Source organism: Odontesthes bonariensis, chromosome 4 (genome assembly GCF_027942865.1).
Source record: "Odontesthes bonariensis isolate fOdoBon6 chromosome 4, fOdoBon6.hap1, whole genome shotgun sequence".
Classification (NCBI taxonomy): Eukaryota; Metazoa; Chordata; class Actinopteri; order Atheriniformes; family Atherinopsidae; genus Odontesthes; species Odontesthes bonariensis.
In genome coordinates, this window is record NC_134509.1 from 28,293,872 (window position 1) to 28,311,219 (window position 17,348).

General features: G+C 40.2%; 1 protein-coding gene across 3 annotated transcripts in view; it reads left to right on the top strand.

The window, feature by feature from the left end:
• Positions 1 to 796: 796 nt before the first annotated feature.
• Positions 797 to 17,348, top strand: part of mxi1 (max interactor 1, dimerization protein) — a 28,507-nt gene continuing 11,955 nt past the window's right edge. Inside the window, exons 1-4 of one of the 3 annotated variants that reach the window (XM_075463836.1) lie at positions 2,923 to 3,187; positions 3,286 to 3,400; positions 3,611 to 3,719; positions 7,439 to 7,468. In XM_075463836.1, the coding sequence (XP_075319951.1) occupies positions 3,328 to 3,400; positions 3,611 to 3,719; positions 7,439 to 7,468 (212 nt within the window). In that variant the 5' untranslated portion in view covers positions 2,923 to 3,187; positions 3,286 to 3,327. Of the gene's footprint in view, positions 1,187 to 2,922; positions 3,188 to 3,285; positions 3,401 to 3,610; positions 3,720 to 7,438; positions 7,469 to 17,348 lie in introns of those variants that run through there. The other 2 variants (XM_075463835.1, XM_075463834.1) reach the window with 2 other exon arrangements.

Genomic DNA, 17,348 nt, shown 5'->3' on the forward strand with positions numbered 1-17,348 from the left:
TACTGAGAAATATAACTCTTTGATATAATACCATGAGTCAAGGATGTTTTTATTCACTTACTAGTATTTTTTTTTATCATTCCTTCTCACATTGAATTCTTCTGCTGTATTACTTGCTTTGTGCTTATGTTAAGCTATCACCTAACCAACAATTGGTTAGGGTTAGGTACAAAAATGACTTGATGAGGATGAGAAAAAGAGGTTGGGCTTACACATCATTATTTAGGTTCCCTTGGCGACACATCAACAGGATATTTCACATACAAATGATTGACAGTTGGGTGCTGCATATATGTTAAATTGTAATGTGAAGGGATGTGACACCTGTCCACTCATCTCCATTGATCTTGAGACCAAAGAAATCTTTTGCAACCTTATCTAAGAATAACCAGTTTTCTTTGAATTTCCTTTCATTCTCTTACTATATTACTAAACTACATACTCGCATTACTTTTTATCAGTTCATCTCTTGGCTATTTCATGTAGAATAGCAACCCAATAATAGTTGTCAGAACTACTTTTCCAAGCTTTTATCATAGTTACTACCACTATTAAGCCAGCAGTTTATTCTGTCATGGTTCAATTTCACATAAAAAAACAAGATTACATAATAATGTTTATTGGGAAATGATCATTTGACGGTTACATCTAGATGTGATCATTCATCCTTTGATATTTTGTTCCGCACGGTTATACCACTAAAAGGCGGTCACAAGGACCATGCAGAGTCCTCCGACACAGAGGGGCCGGGCTCTCGTTTCCCCATGCACCAGCATCCACTGACATTGGCCACTGCTCCACATTAAACACCCTGCATTCATAAAAAAAAAAAAAAAAAGGAAAAAGAAACGAGAAACGAGAAACAGTCTAACAAGAGCGGTGTTTACTGGTCGCTGACCTCACTGTGTACTGCGCCCATCATCACGTTTCCAGCAAGCGCTCAAACTAAGAGGAAAAATGGCCAAAAGTGAAAGGCAAAGAAGAAGTTTGAAGAGTGAGGAGTTCTTCTTTGATTCCGAGGCGTCTCTCTTGGATCAGCAAGACTTCGAGATGTCTAGCTGTCCTTTCAATGACGTCTTCAACTCCAAAGACTCCCACATGGAGCAGATCAACACTTTTCTGAAAAATGTACAAGTTTTGCTGGAGGCTGCGAGGTTTCTCGAGAGCTCCGAGCTCAAGGACGGAAGTGAGTTTAACTGCGTTTGATGCTTTATGTTTTCATCTGAATTTCAGCAAAAACAATACTTCATAGTCAACATACTCAGACAACAAAGGGCTGAGTTCATTCAACTCCTGCAGTAAGCACAGTCTATGACAAGGCACCAGACAAATATGGGTTATTTATTCGCTGCATTTGTGGGAGAGGATAACGCCACAAGCTTTATTTAATTTCTGGACTGTTTTATCTACGGTTTCTGCGTGTTGGGCACCGTCGCTTTGCGCCTCCACAACTCTCAAACCAGGAATCCGTCATTTTTCCCTGCAGCACAGATACAGTATGACATAATGATTAGGTGTGTGCGTGTGCGTGGATGTTGGCTCCCGTTCTGTTATAATAAATCTGATCACATTGCGGCGTCCTCCTGCTCACTTTAGGATGATGTCATTGTACCCCCGCAGACTCATTCAAAATATATATATATATATATATATATATATATATATAGAAAGAAACCTCCGAGCTCACATTTTTTATATTGCATTATTAAAACAGAAATTACTGACTTGTATGTTTACTTTGCTTGATTTCTAATCTTTCAGGAATTATGTATCTATAAAATAAGTTACGGGACTGACTGCAGATGGCAAATCACTTAAAATGAAAGCGGGTTTGAGGCTATATATTATTTAATGGCTTGTCACTTAAGAACTGCAATATGAAAAATGATTCCTTGGTACTGTCACTTGTTTCCCCTCGACCAGTCATGATTAATTGAGGCTTACAAATAGGCTGTTTCTCCGCTACTTTCGCATGCGACCTGTTCGTGCATAACCTATTTTGTACAGATGTATCCATCACGCGAGCACATGTTTGCATAGAAAGTACTTTTATGTTATATAACCTCTTATAATGTACCGTGGGGAATTTAATCAGATCGTCGGAGACAGCCCTTCTTTCAGTTGTTTGCTTCCTGCTATTTGGGGGCGTTTCGCATTGGTTTCCACATGGCGCAAACTTCCTCTGCGGTTGGTCATGTGCGTGCTCAACCCTCGACGCCTGTCAAAGCCATTTCCCAATCAGACGCCCGTTCGTGAACTACGTCACGTGTTGCTGGGCCTGGCTTCAGCCAGCAAGTACCCGCCCACGGTCCTAGTGAAGCACGGGACTTGTAGTTTTTTTTGTAGGCTTTAGTGAGAAAAAAACTGACCAGATGAGTTCATTACGTTGTGGCTGTTTTAGTTAAACCAATAACAGATCAAACAAACATCAGCCTTAATATATTCATTAATGATAAATTCCCTTTTGTTATTGTAAAAAGAAAATAAAAACAACACAAATACCTCATACATTATAGCTAAACTTGGATCTGAGAACTGGAATAAAAATGTAAATATTGTTATTTATTTCTACATTTCTCTTTGTGACCTAATTAAACTGAGAAAAAAAAATGATCACCACTCTACCTTTATCGATCTGAGAACTGTTGCTCTGCCCTAATATGCATATTTCTTTATATAAATAAAATTGATACACATATTTATTAATTAAATTGAAGTGCTAGAATATCACTTGTATCATGAAACTATCACAGAGGATGTTCAGCATGACAAAGGCGCGCTAAATTCTAAAAAAAAATAAAACGTTAAATGTTTTATAGTATTTAGCAAAGGCACTTATCTACTCAGTTTCCCAGAATGCACCACGTTTAAACCAGCCTCTCCCCCGTCATGTTCCCGCCTCCCAGCTGAGCTGCTAGGTAAACAAACAGGAGAGGAGAGGAAACTGGCAGGAAGAGGCAGTTTGCTGGCTCTCGGCTCCCTCGGCGAAATTTTATAGTGTTTATATTCGTTTTTTGTAAAAATTTGATATCTAATTTCATAGAAAATTTTAATACTTTGATAAACTGGTGATAAACTGGTTTTGACATTTTTAAAATCACGAAGTTTCGCAAGGATTGGGTGTAGCTTGCTAGCTTCCAACACTGGACTTTTTTCTTTCATTTCGACAAATGCCCAACTAGTGAAGGCACGGATCAAGATAATAACACGTCGTTTTCATCTGGTGTACTGATGTACTGTTTTCCCTGTATATAGAAACTGACAGGTCTTTTCTAACGTTTAAAGGCTGAATAGAGCAACATTGACGGCAGCCAGCCTCAGGAAAAAATGACGGCTATTCAGCTAATAAATATCCAACGGTTATTGGAGGCAGCAGAATATCTAGAAAGGAGAGAAAAAGGTGATTTTACGCTTGTACTGTTATCTTTTAACTGCTTAAAATGACATGATTTAGGGACTCAAAAAAAAGGAAGTGTTTTCAGAAAACGCTTCCGCCATCTGTAGGGAATTTCTTACACTTTTGTCACCTAAAGACTGTGTAACAGGATTGAGAAAAAGTGTCCAAACTTGCATTATGGCTCATGGTTAACCACAAGTTGTCTTTCAACAGAAAGAAAGTGTGAACACGGATATGCTTCGACCTTTCCTTCAAATCAGAGCACAAACTACCAGAGGCAAAGAAAATTCCGAAATAAGAAGTTCAGCAGTAACCACAACAGGTAAGAATTTGCTCTCTTTCATGTCATGATCCTTAGGAAATTGTGGAATTTTTGTAACGCTATATGAACATGTTCCCTGATGATAATCATAGGTGCTAGTAGTTAATCAGACTTTGTGGGATGAGTGTTCTGCAGACAGCATGTGATCCTTACCAACACGTTTGGTAAGCAGGCGAGCCGTCAACAAATCCTACCTGGGAGCATTTTCTTTGCTTTTCTACGTGCATGGAACTTTGTTTCGATTCACAAAAGGCATTTCTTAAACTTGGATAAACTATCAGAATACCAAGGTGCACATCTGACCGTCTGCCCTGCTGTTTTGGGACATGTGGGTTAGTAGGGCTTCATCAGCTGATTGTCAAACAGAGTACAGCAGCCAGGGTTAGGGAGCTTGGTGAAAGTGATAGCTTTAAAGCAAATAACTTTTGTGTTCTGTCATCACTATACCTGCAGTTGAAAATTTGATTTGGTGTTTTTTCTTTTCTGTTTAATAAATTCTCAACTGTGGCTTAGACTGACAGTTTCTCTTTTGCCCTAAAGAGGAAACATTGCTATTTATGGCTGTTGTTGTTTGCAGACATTCAAAGGTTAAAATGTGAAACCCTTCCTGTATCATGTCTGCTCTCCTATCCAGTTTGATTTAAAACTATGATAAAACATCAGTAGCTGGCACATTGATTAAGGTCCTTCTAAATGAGAAGAACTTGTATTTAGTTGTAATAGTTGGGAGGATTTCTCAAGTTAAGACCCACTGGCATTGTGTATTGTCTCTGCGCTAGGCTGCTTACATTAATCTGTCCATTGACAATCATACATCAAATACAAGCTCCTCTACGTATCTCTCTGAGCCTTTTAATATTAATGTGAGAGAGGGCCACAAACAGGAACTGTGCATTACTCATCATGAGCACTGAACGCTGCCTCGATCTGCATGGCAACAGTCATGATCAAATAAACTGAAAGTCTGTGGCCCTATTTATAGCGCTTCATGTGAATTAGTTCAATAGCGAAGATACGTAAGAACGCATCAACAGACGATGTTTTGGATACATTTTCTGTCAGTGTAAAAATGAGTCTGATGAGTATCTTGGCCCTTGAATGAGTATCTGAGGGGTGACAACTTTGAAAGTGTGTAATGGAAGAGAGTAAATGGCAGCGAGAGGCACAGAGAACAGATTTGTTCGTTAAATGCACTGTAACACAGATAAGCATTTTGGATTAGATTTTTGCGGGTGTTGGTCTTGTTCTCCATGGAGACATCTTCACAATTCACCCTGCAATTTAACACATTTATTATCTAACACCATTTCAGAGCTGCATATTGTGATGTGGCTCATTTTATTCCCACATGAGTTGCAGCCCTCGCAAAACAACAAAAACAGCATTATTTGGATGTCGCCGCTGATATCAGGGTTGCTTAAGGGGAGCATTTTCTGTTTCAGTAGTGATCTGTTTTAATTTAACTGTCCTATATACAGTGTGTGGCCTGGCAATATAGCTGAGACATCTTACTAATTTGTTTACGTTGCAAGCAGTTTTATCACTTTGCTGTGTCATATTGCAGTTCTCAAACAAATTAAAGTGTCATGCATTAGGGCTTAGCTTAACATGTACAACTCTGCCATTTTCTGTGTTTGCAAATTTGATAAGGGCTAAAATAAAAACTTAATTTCATGAATGGTCAATAGTGATGTTTGGAGTAGAGTATAATTATTAACCTACATGTCAGTTACATGTGCGTTCTCGTTTATTCCTCACTCACGTAAGCATAGTGAAGACCTTACAAATTAATTTCTAGATGTCTTCCTAAGGATTATTATAATGTATTTTTTTTACAATATAAACTCTTAACATTACAATTACATATACACACTTTCCTTTGTAGTTCTATCTTGCTTCAGTTATATTTGTCTTGTCTTCTTAGTAGCATGTTGGGGCTTTAAGAAATGGACTTATCCGAGTCTGTCCTCTCATGCCTACCGTTTATAGCAGGGATGCCTTATCTGGTTGACCCACTCTGAGTATGTTTATACATGCACACATACACGTACGTTTGCATGCCTACAATAAAAAGCTTGATGCTGTTATATATGGCTTTCAGCCAGTTTATAATCTGCATTGAGTTGTTGTCGGACTCCACCTGATAGCTGTTAATTTCTCAGATGTATTGTGTGTCATATGTGTCAAGTTGCTTGATTTTTGATATCAGCATTGCTCTAAAGTGGAAATCCAATTTTCAAAATTGTACCTTGTTCTCAAAAATAATTTTAAGTCACATGGGTTTCTTGGATTTTTTAAACATTTTTGTAACATGGTTTGGATAGGAAACCATGTAAAATGTGGAATTTAGGTCATAAAGCAGCACAGATGCAGTGAAGTTGCTCTGACAGCTACTGACGCAAATGATTCAAATTAGGCCCATGTTCATAATCTGTTGGCAAAACTATTGCTTTGACTCACAAATTGATGGAGATAATAAAAGACCTACGTGCTGCCATCGAAGCATGATTACATTTCCAAAAAAAAGTCAGTATTGAACACAAGACTTTTCCTTTTTTCTGAATAAAAAAACACATCTTTAAACTGCAGTTCACTTTCTGATATAAAGCTTGTAGAAGAATACTGTACATTTCAGATACCTTATACATTTTTTATTTTTATTTTATATTTTTTTATTCACATTTCATATTTAATTTTAATTCTCTTTTTATTGGTAGCAGGACAAGGAAGAATTTCACTGCAAATTGTACTGTGTATGATTGTGTATGTGACAAATAAAACTATCTTGAATCTTAAGAACAAATAAAACCTTGATTTATGATCCGAGAATATGTGGCTGGATGGCAATATGGGAGATGAAACCTGTCAAGAGCACACATGTGAGCACTTAAGTGCTCATAGATTTGCAGAAAGTGGCCTGCACCAGCATACATGTGAGCCATGTGTTTTGCTGTGATAGCAGCTACTCAGTGTGGTCATAGACCCTGTCATGTTGGATAAATATATTACCACAGTTGAATTAACATGCACTGCATTTCAGGACACAAAAATAGCATTCTCATGCATTCTCATGTTGATGTATGATCTGTTAAGTGAGCTCAGCGTTGGGGAAAAAGAAAAAAAAGATCAGGAAAAACTGGATAGCAGGATGAAGTTTTTCATTAGGTTGTATCCATCAACCCTTTACCCCCTCAGATGAGGCAGGATGCTGTTTGTGTTGAGGGGAACTTCTTGTTCCCTTTTTGCCGCACAAAGACACTCTCAGGGACCAGCTGATTCACTTTACATTAATAACAGAGCACTGAACCTGGCTGCTTGTCTGTATGTGTGAGTGCATGCTTATACCTGCCCAGACTCATACGCGCACACACATATACTGTATGCTTTATACTGTACACAGTGTGGACATAAGTGCCTGAAATTGTCACACACATCCTCTCAGAGTTATGTTGTGTATTATTGAGGAAGAGGCTAAGTGGTGCCACAGTGCATGCCTGGACGTCACGTTGACATTTGTTGGTGTAAAGGCTTCAGTGTGCTCGACTTACAGTTGGTCTTGTTTGGGATTAATTGATAAAACCAATGAATCAATTTAGACATTCCAGTTCACCATGTGCCTCTGAACCCATGTCTGAGTATGTAATAGACATGTTCTCTTGATTTTACAATTATTTTCCACTGGCTTTACTTGACAGCCTTTTTTTTTTCTGTTTTTGCAGGTCAACGCATAATGAGCTGGAAAAGAACAGGTGAGTCGCTCCTAATTTTTTACAACTCTTCAGATTTATAACGTGCAGCAAAACCTCCAGACACGTTCACAGCATACCTTTTTACGTAGGCAAGTGCTTGTCCTACTTTCGTTTCGCTCTACAAGATCTTTGCCCTTCTTCAAGTAAGCACTTACTCGTCTTTTTAAAAGTCAGAGGTTCCCAAAGCATTTCCAGGACACCTGACTGCCTTTTTTGCATCTCCCTGATTTCCCCACCTTTTGCACAGAGTCTTTGCACCCTTTTATGCAAATGTAATAGTTTGGTTTCATCCATGCGGCTGTCTGGTCCCTGTCATGCAAATGTCATTACCTGTGTCTGCATGAAACTCAACATTTGTGACCACATGGGCCAGTAGATGTGCACACTTTATTGTACATTCTCATTAAGCAGTCACACATCCTTTTTTTTTTCTTCTTCGTGTTGCTTTTCAAACAAAGGTGCTTTTCTCTTGGCTGCCGGGTGTTTGGCAACATCTTTTCTTGTGAGAATGTGTTGAATCCCCTCCCAGTTAGTCCCACTGAGTACAGCTGGGTGGACGCAAGCATAGTCGGTGCTGTCAGTGTCTGACCTCAAGCTTAAGATTTTTGGAGTTACATCTTTAGGAAAGTCAGCACACAGAGACTGAAAAAGCCAAAAATCCCAAACTTTTATTCTCCCGTGTTGATGCCTGTTTTTTGACTGTTACAGATTGTAGTTGAGGCGACAAAGTCAGCATCATATCTAAAGAAAATGTTCTCTTGGTGGTTTTCGAGCCCAAACATGCTTCTATACAAAATATATCTCGGAATGTACGATGTTATCTATCTACATGATGAGAAGTGGGGTATTCAGAAAGACCTTGGTTTGTGATTGTTACCACAGCATCCTCTGAAGAGAGCGAGAGCTGGTTTAGAAGAAGCCCTTATCAGATTGAAATTGCCACCCACATGGGGTATTTATGCACTGTGACTTTGCAAGCTTGAAGAATCAAGCCGTAAAGGGTTTCCTTTGACACTATAAATAAGAGTGGCTAGACGTAACGGATTTATGGTAAATAGAAAAAAGCTTGCCATCCATTTCATTATCTAAGAGCGTCTGGGTGCAATGAACGGATGTAGGAGACTGGATCAATTCGGTGTAATTACATATCACCTCAGCCTGCTTTTCTCACCATGCTCCCTGGTAGCCTCCTCTGAAAGGATGGGAGCATTGGAAGGAGATCCAGTGAGTTAAATATAGACGAGAGTTGATGTGTCATCTTCGTGCTCATATGCATAGCCAGCCAAGGCCAGCCGTTTGGCTGACTGGCCTCGGCAGATTGCGGCACAAATGCAGGATTGCATTTTTCAGTTTTCCACCCACACAAATACATGTACAAAGAAAAAGCGCCAGGTCATTTATTTGTTCCTACAACACAGTACCAAGAGTGTTTCTGAGCTCATTCCAAATTCTTTGTTGCATGGTCTGTTACGATGACCATTTATGGCTTATAGCCATCTCTGCCAATCATAACAGACTAGAGTAAAGCCTGTAGATGGCAGGACAGAAAGGATGAGTGTGGATTGGTTGTGAGTAGTCGAATACCACAGCTTTAAGGTTGCTGCATAGCTATTAACCATACGATACGGTTCATTTGAAAAGTGGTTAGATAGTTTCCTCATGTATTATGAATTTATTTAGGGAAACGCCACGCTGGTTTGCCTTCTTATTTGTGCTTCTGACAATGTAGGTTTAACATCATTGTGTTTATGTTTTTATCTGATATATCTACCAGACCAGGACAAGCAGGGAACAGACCAACGTGTTCCACAATGCAGTATCAAGTCCAGATACCGACAACACACATTTCTTTTCTCTTGTCTTTGTTACGAGCTTGAAACAGTGAGCATAATGCCGTTGCACAGTAATTCCGATTTTCATTAGCAAAAAAAGAAGAATTAAACTGAAATGGTAATCCAGAAGCACATTTAAAGTCAAAATCTTTTATAATCCCCCTATTTTGCCAGCAGCTAATCCAATTCCCTTCCAGCTCATGCCTGACATTAAGTTATACATATGAAGCATAGCTGTTCACCCAAGTGTGTCAGGCTTGTGCCATGATCCTTCAACAACAGCGACAGCGCTAGCTTTTTTTTTTTTTTTTCTTTTTCCATCTTGAAAGACCTGGCCGCAGCTTCTCCCAACACTTATCAACCCTTTGTATCTGCGGCCGGCGAGACTTTTTGCTTGGCGTGGTTAACACAGGTCTTGATAACCTCTTTAAGGTGTAGGCCTGTTGTGACAGCAGAGAACTCAGGAGGTGGATGAAAGGCGGTGAAAGGAAAGGATAAAACACACACATTCCAGATACTTAGCCTCTGCGGTGTTACCAGATAATGTGGTGGCTCTGCCGCTTTGATCATGTACCTCCTAACAGCCATATTTAACTTCCACATGTCACTACTAAATTACACTACCTCGGTAGGTTTTAACAGGAAGAGGCTTGCAGGTCTGCTTCCCTACTACTTTGATCTCATACCTCTTAGTCATTTTCTTTTGAACATGTTGATAATAAATTCCCAAGCTCCGGCTGTTTGTTGATCTTTGTGGTATGTAGCGGATCTTCATTAATAGCAACAATTTTCATACCTCAGCTTTTAATCTATAGATGTTCAACCGCCTGTTTTTTTTTTCCCACCTGACTCAGACGAGTTAATACAACAAGCTTTTACTTAAATTCACTAGAACTGATTCCTTATCCACCGCCTCTTATTCATTTTAATAGTTTTTACCAGCGCCAGCATTATCTTAAACATGGGAAATTATTTCCCCAATGCCTTGGTCGTGGATTTTTCTGCTTGATTTATTTATTTTTTCATTAAAGGAGCTGGGCAAACAGTGTATGTTAAACACATTTCAGTGTTTGCATGTGGAATATTAATAAAGCTGACTCTTGGCCAGTGTAGTCATACTTCGGTGGCGTGTTCTTCCAGCCTTGGGCTTGGATAAACAGTTAAACATGAATAAGCTTGGTTTGCTTTTCCTGGTTGTTCGGATGCCTTTTAAAGAAAGAAAATCTGCCTCTCCAGTCTCTCTGTTGCCTGCCCAGTGAGTGCAGCCTATTCTCAGGCACTGCTGCAGGGCCTAAAACTGGGACTATTTGTTCTGACCAACGTGACAACTTGTAAGCTTTTTTTTTGGCTCAGAAAAGCAGCTTAAGGGACTTGATCTTTGGTCTGGTGAGCCCAGCTAGAGCATGCACACGTGCTGCCGCATTTCAACTCCCCTCATTCCGTGGCCACCCGGTTCTCATTCTTTACGGCCCGGCTAGGCTTTGACTTAGCTAGCAAAGGTCTCTTAGGGCAAGGAAGTAATTGACAGGCTAATGGGATGAATAGCGGGATTGGTCAAACACACCTGACTAATGGAAGCCTTGAGTCGCACGCATGCCTGAAATGACGTCCTGATTTGCGTACAGTGAGCATTTTCGTACTGTAATTACCACTGTGAGGCATGAGCCAGTATCAGAGTAGGATATTCTCACCTGCCACCACAGTCAGATGGGGGGGGATTAGCTGCCCCCTCTCCCTTGTTGCAGGTCACCAGCGGTAATGAGCTATGATACTTTGTTTTCTAAAGGTTTACTTGGCCCATAAGATGGTGGAAGTAAGTACCTTGTTTACGCTGTGCGGTCAGGAGTGCATGTATTACCTTCTTTCTAGGCAAGTAGAACAAGCATCAAGTCACAATGAGTCACTTGGTTTTTGGAGGGGGCCATAAAGTGGAGGAGGACTGACCCTTTATTGAAAAAAATTTCCGTCGCATCTTTCTTGCTGTACAACCTTCTCGTCATTTTGCATTTTCAGCATGTCTGTTACATGTTTGCTTTTAAGAGAGACTCAATTTTTTACAAGCAAGAAATTGAAAAAACCACATCCCTAAAACTTGATTTTCTAACATCTGATCAAGAAAACTGGACAGATAAGGCTACAGCAACAAGTGACGAGGGAGCAAGCCACTATGAAACTAGTGATTTCCCTCTATGTAGCTTATTGTTAGCTTTGATGTTTGCTGTAATGTTATATACTCATTTGTAAGTCGCTTTGGATAAAAGTGTCTGCTAAATGCATAAACATAAACATGAAACAATGAAAGACTGTTTTTGCAATGAAGGGATTCCTAAAAGAAACTCGACTTCCTGTAGCTGCTTTTCTTAATGCTTCTTGCTGAAGAGAACTGATCTTGGTGGCTTGACTATGGTTTTTATATGCATGTTTCCTGTATCGAATGCCATAAGGTGAGACTGAAATCGGGGGCTTAAAAAGCACTTTGAGGGATTTTAAGTGCAAGAAGTGTGAACCTGTACAATCCTCACTATCCTGCCACCCCCCACTGGTTTGTTGTCAAATAGTAGAGGGCCGTGTAAAACCAGAGATCATCCCTGCTCTGTCTCAGAATCCATCCCCACACGTATGTTGTGTACATAGAAGTAAAGAAACGCCCCACGGGAAGGACATGATGTTGCCACTTAATGGCCCACCCATCAGTCACCTCGGGTTCTTCTAAGCCTTAATTGAACTCTGTGTGATACCCTGTTGTTGTTGGCTTGGCATAGAAAATTGTGCACGTACAACATTTTGTTGAAGGTCGGTGTAACTTCTTGGATGATATAAAGATGATAAAGCTGGTAGAGCAACTATAATCTGTTATACTGACTGACCTTGTTTTTTTTCCCTCTATTTTGTATGTAGGTGTTTAAATGAATCAATTTCAGTAAGTACAGTATGTAAAGGTTTCTCTGCATCATTCTGCAGAGTGTTCAGTTCCTCCCACACACAGTGTGTGGTCTGTTCAACATGTTCCATTAACAACATTGTGTACGGCTTGTTAATACGTTCACTTTGTACGGAACAGATGAGGCTGTTGTTACATATTTTTCCAGGAAGAAATCCCCATTTTCTTTCCTTAATCCTAAAGCAGTTTGTTACATTAACTGCCGTGCTAATTTAGTCTGAGAGGAGAAAGAGACAAAATAGGATGCTTGTCAAGGATGCAGGACTGTCTCAATTAGGCTAAATCTGACTGCGGCTTCTATTTTTAGCCACACAGCCTAGGAAAAAGGGAAACACCATGGCCTTTTGACCAATCATAGAGGTTATCTTTTCGCCAATGAGAGCAGAGCAGTGAGCTGAAGCAGTAGTGAGAGAAGTCTCCACCCCCTACTCCCACAGCAGCTACTTCACATACTTTCCCATCATCAGAGCCCTCTCTGAATGCCATTATTTCCTATTTAAACGATGATAACTAAGGAATAACACCCTACGGACCTGCCTGCCACCAACAGGCACAAGTGGCTCAATGAGTTTGGTAAATTTAAGCTGGTTGAGTGAGAAGCTGAGTGTGTGCGTCTTTTCAGAAATGGGTGTTTTGCGCATTAAAGATTATTGTAGAATGTTTGGATTACATTCCTTCCCCCACCCTCTGTTGGATGTATTAAACACATGAACAACTGTAAGAGGGTTGTGTTCTGACAGGACAACCCCCTAACTTACATGCATACTCCATCCTCCAACCTGCCTATGAAGCCAACATCTGGCTGGATCTCCCCGGCTTTAAAGTAGGCACATTTTTGGAGTCAAGCCATATTGGAGTTTTAATCCAAAGCTCCCTCGCAGAGGGCTGAAGCGTAAGGGTTCTGGCCTGGGTCAGATATGTGTAGGTTAGGATTCAGGAAGGAGATAGAAGACCGTTGTTGCATGTGTAACATCAAAGATAAAGATTAAATCTTTCAAAAGAATTTGGACAAGCAGAGGGAGATGTTTGTATTGTGTGTTGGACAGATAATCTAGCCACATTAGCTATATATGACAGGGATTTGCAAAAGACAATTTAATTGATTACTGTTTTTTCCCCCCACTTTTAGATGTCAGGATCATTGTGCACCTAAAAGCATGACCCCCTCTCCTTCCTCTCTCCTCCCCTCTGTCCTACAAACTCAACCCCCACCCCCCCATCTTTCACTCTCTGGCTCAGTTTCTGTTGCTATCCCTTTCGTTTACTCCATCTCTTTGTCTTTCCTCTCTCTTCTGTTCTTTATTCCAACCTTTGTCAGTGGAGCAGATTAAAAGGCAGTGTGCACGTGTGAACTAATCCGTCCGCTAGTGATGGGTTTCATTCCCAGAGTCTCTTGGCCCAGCCACACACAGAGCTTGCATCCCCCTCTTTCAACTCCATCAAACTCTGCACATGTGTGTATATGTGTGAGCACGTGTTTATGTCTGTGGTTGCTGCTTGCAGAGGCTAAATTGCTGCAGTACTCTTTTATCCCTCCTCTCTGTCATTCTGCTTCATGTTTGACTCTACTACTTTGCTCTGTTGACATGTGTCAGGAGCCCACTGGCCTCAGTGAGTTTCTCGTGGCAGCAACATTGTTCTATCTACATAGTAATTAACAGCTCTTCATTTATTTACTACTTGTGGCCTTGGGGTTCATGGAAGTCCACATTGATTTTTGAACTCTCATTTGCATTTTACTGCTCTCACTTTCTAGTGTGGTTTCAGCCCTGAGTCCACATGATGTTTTTACTGTGAGCCTACTGCCAGTTGGAAATATCTTTTCCACACACTGGATCTTTTTTTGGGTGGGATTGAGGTCACAACTGCCTAAATGTTCAGATCTCTTATTCCCATCCACCCACAGGCAGCGGTGCACCCCTCATCCCCCGGCATTTCTTTTTTGCTCCTGCCCCAGCCATACAATTGGTTCTCCTGCAGGATAGGCAACGGGAAATGTGCTAATAATTGTTCAACTTTAAATTGAGCTTGGTTCTCATTTCCTTGTCTTTTAGTCAAATTTACGATTTGGCTTTTAGTTTGGACTTTGCAGGAACCCCTCAGTGCGTGAGCAAAGAGCAGCATCCATGTGCAAACTTTCTTTGTGCTGCTTCTGTCAGTAGGCCCAAACTTTTGCCTTGTTTCATGCAGATGATTTGAATTTACTGCCAACTGAAGGATGGGCACCTTGAGGTTCTTCTACTCTTTGAACTTGAAGTATCCTGCTGAGCGCTCGCATACTTTCCCTGTCAAAGTGGTCATAAAACAAACCGTTAACGGGTACACACACACACAGTCAACAAAAAGCAACTTTTTTTTTGTCATAGGACACAGTGATCTTCAAATGTGAGACGGAAACTTGAAGCAAACTGAGCAGATTTTAGTCACTTGCTGTTGTTAAACTCAGTGGAATTCCTGACGGACTGGCTTGCATTCGTGCCCATGGCTAGTTTCTGGGCAGATTACATAGATACAACACTACCCTTCCTCCCCCACTCACTATATCTCTCATCCTCTATGTCTCACTCTGACTCTTTCTACATCTACCCCATCTGTCCATGTTCCACAGAGAAGATGAGAGAGGCATCAGCCTATCAGAAAAAACTAACCTTCAGTTGCTATACGGCAAAGATCGCTGTAACCTTGTGTGCAAAATGTTCCAGATGAGCCGCCGCACGAGTTAAATTAAACTTTTACCAAATTGGTCTCAATTTAAAGCTTTTATATTTGTCTGTCTTTGCTTCTGTAACAGTTATAGCGTTACTCAAGTCATGTAGGTTTCAGCAGTAAGTCGAAGTCGAGTGCATTGTCCAGTAGGCTATTTATCACTATAACTTGCCAATATCAGTTGAGGTCTAATACTTTTATACCTGTTGATAAATAAGAATTAATCGGTACAAAGTTCAAAGAACATGAATCAAACCAGTAATAATGACCTCCTTTTTGACAGCGACATCAACATTTAAGCCTGGCTGTGTCTCACTGTGTAATTTCCTTAACTTTCTATTTATAGCTCAAATTAGAAAGCTGTAACCTGCTGAATCGCATACAAAGGCCTGCAGTTTTGCAGCCAAGCTGGTGCCTCTATGATGACTTTTCCAGCAGTTAACCTAGTGAGTAGGACCTTCCCCTATGAAAAAAGCTGTATTTAGTCAGGTGCCATTTTCTGTACGGGTAAACATGTGACCTTAGCTGCAGCCTGACAGCAGTCATGTGAGAGAGCGAAGCGGGGAGGGAGGGTATGAATCTACTTCGACAAAGAATGAAAGAAATACAGAAAAAAAAAATTTAAAAAAGGGAAGGGTTGTCTTTTTTCTGACAGAGATGCCAAATCTAAGATTCAGCTTTTATCCTAGATTTGGCATCTCTGTCATAAAAAAGACAACCCTTCCCTTTGTGTTCGCACAGAACCCGTAGACAAAGGTGTTGTGCAAACACGGAGAACTCCAATGTTTGACTTTTATATGGACTGTAATGTACGGCCAACTGTTGCTTCCTCAAATGTCAGATTTATTTACACTGACTGGAAGTTAAAATGGAACTGCATCATTTTATCTTTTCTTCTTATCACTGAAAATAAATTAGAAAAATAGACCTTTTGATTTGATTTGCCTTCAAATATGCAATTAGAGGACACTATTGCATTGATTTTTGTAAATAAGTATGAGCGTAATCATCTGCCTTTGACAAAGTCTATTCAGTTGCTTTAGTCAGAGCAGATCATTATGGGGAACAAATGTATGGGTTGGCATGTAGCTTAAGACCCGCCCCCTTCCATCTATATTACATGTTACCATCTGCAGAGTGTGGATCCAAAGTGTGTGGATATGCCACATGTTGTTTCACTATGCATGACCTGAGTGAAGGAGCCTTTTTAATGTTGAGCTAATGGAAGAAAAAAATTCTTCATGTACCGAGAGGAGGGATGAAACTTCTGTTCCAATGTTTTTTGATTGCTTTAATTGCCCTCCTCTGTATGGTTTGGACATGGTTCAGTATTCTTTAAACGAGACTTTGCATCACACGATACCCGAATCACTTCAATAATCTTTGACCTCACTGTGAATCATGATTTCTGGCTGCTTTCAATGAGGCCTGATGCCGCAGTAAGGCAGAAGAGAAGTCGCTTTCCCTCGTAAATTCCACTGTTCTTTTCCCCCTCTATAATAGGGACTGTCTAATGATGTCTTAATTTTCTTTCTTATGTCAATTTAAGAGATTTATCACAGAGGCAGTCATTGGTGATGTGTAATTAGTTTATTAACTGGGTAAAGGGTCACATTTCCTCTCTCTACTTGTATTAGAAATGGGTCAGTGTGTGTGTGTGTGTGTGTGTGTGTGTGTAATGGGTTTCAGAGAGTGGGGGATTTGCCGAATAGGAGTGTATTGATTGGGATCTGTGCTTGAAATCTGACCCTGGCTTTTAAAAGCATGTCCAGTATTTATGTCAGACATTTTGGACGACCTGAGAACTTATCCATTATTTACGTGATCACAAGTTTAGAATCTAGGGCAGCTATATATTTTTCTTTTTTCTCCATAGATCCTCCTTCGACTCACTGTGCAGATTTTTTATTTTTTTTGGGTGGGGTAGTCAGAAAACATCTGTATCGCCACACATTTCACTAAGAACAGGTACATGAAAATGTATTTTCCTTGCAGAGCCAGTCATGAACTGCTATAGCAGGATTTCCGTGAAGCTAAATTTGTAAAAAGTGTAAAAAACCCAACTTAATCAATCACAAGTCTTTCAAAGTGACTTTTGGGTTCAGAAGAAAGACTGAACTTTCGAATCTTTGACTCTTAGGGTTTTTTTTTTTAACTTGGTGCTCCACAGGTGCCACCCGTTCTTGTGATTTTCACTGAAAGGAACAGGAGAGGTCTCTCACCTTTCAAATACAGACGGCGCAAAGCCAAGTAGCAACACAGTAGTCTTCAGTAAAGGAAGTCTTATTTTCTCTCTGTAACATGAGATAGAATCTCGGCTGAGTTTGTGTAAATAACAGTTCAAAAACTGTTTATTTTCCAGACATCTCCCTAATTGCATGGAGGGGTGTAATGGACTGCA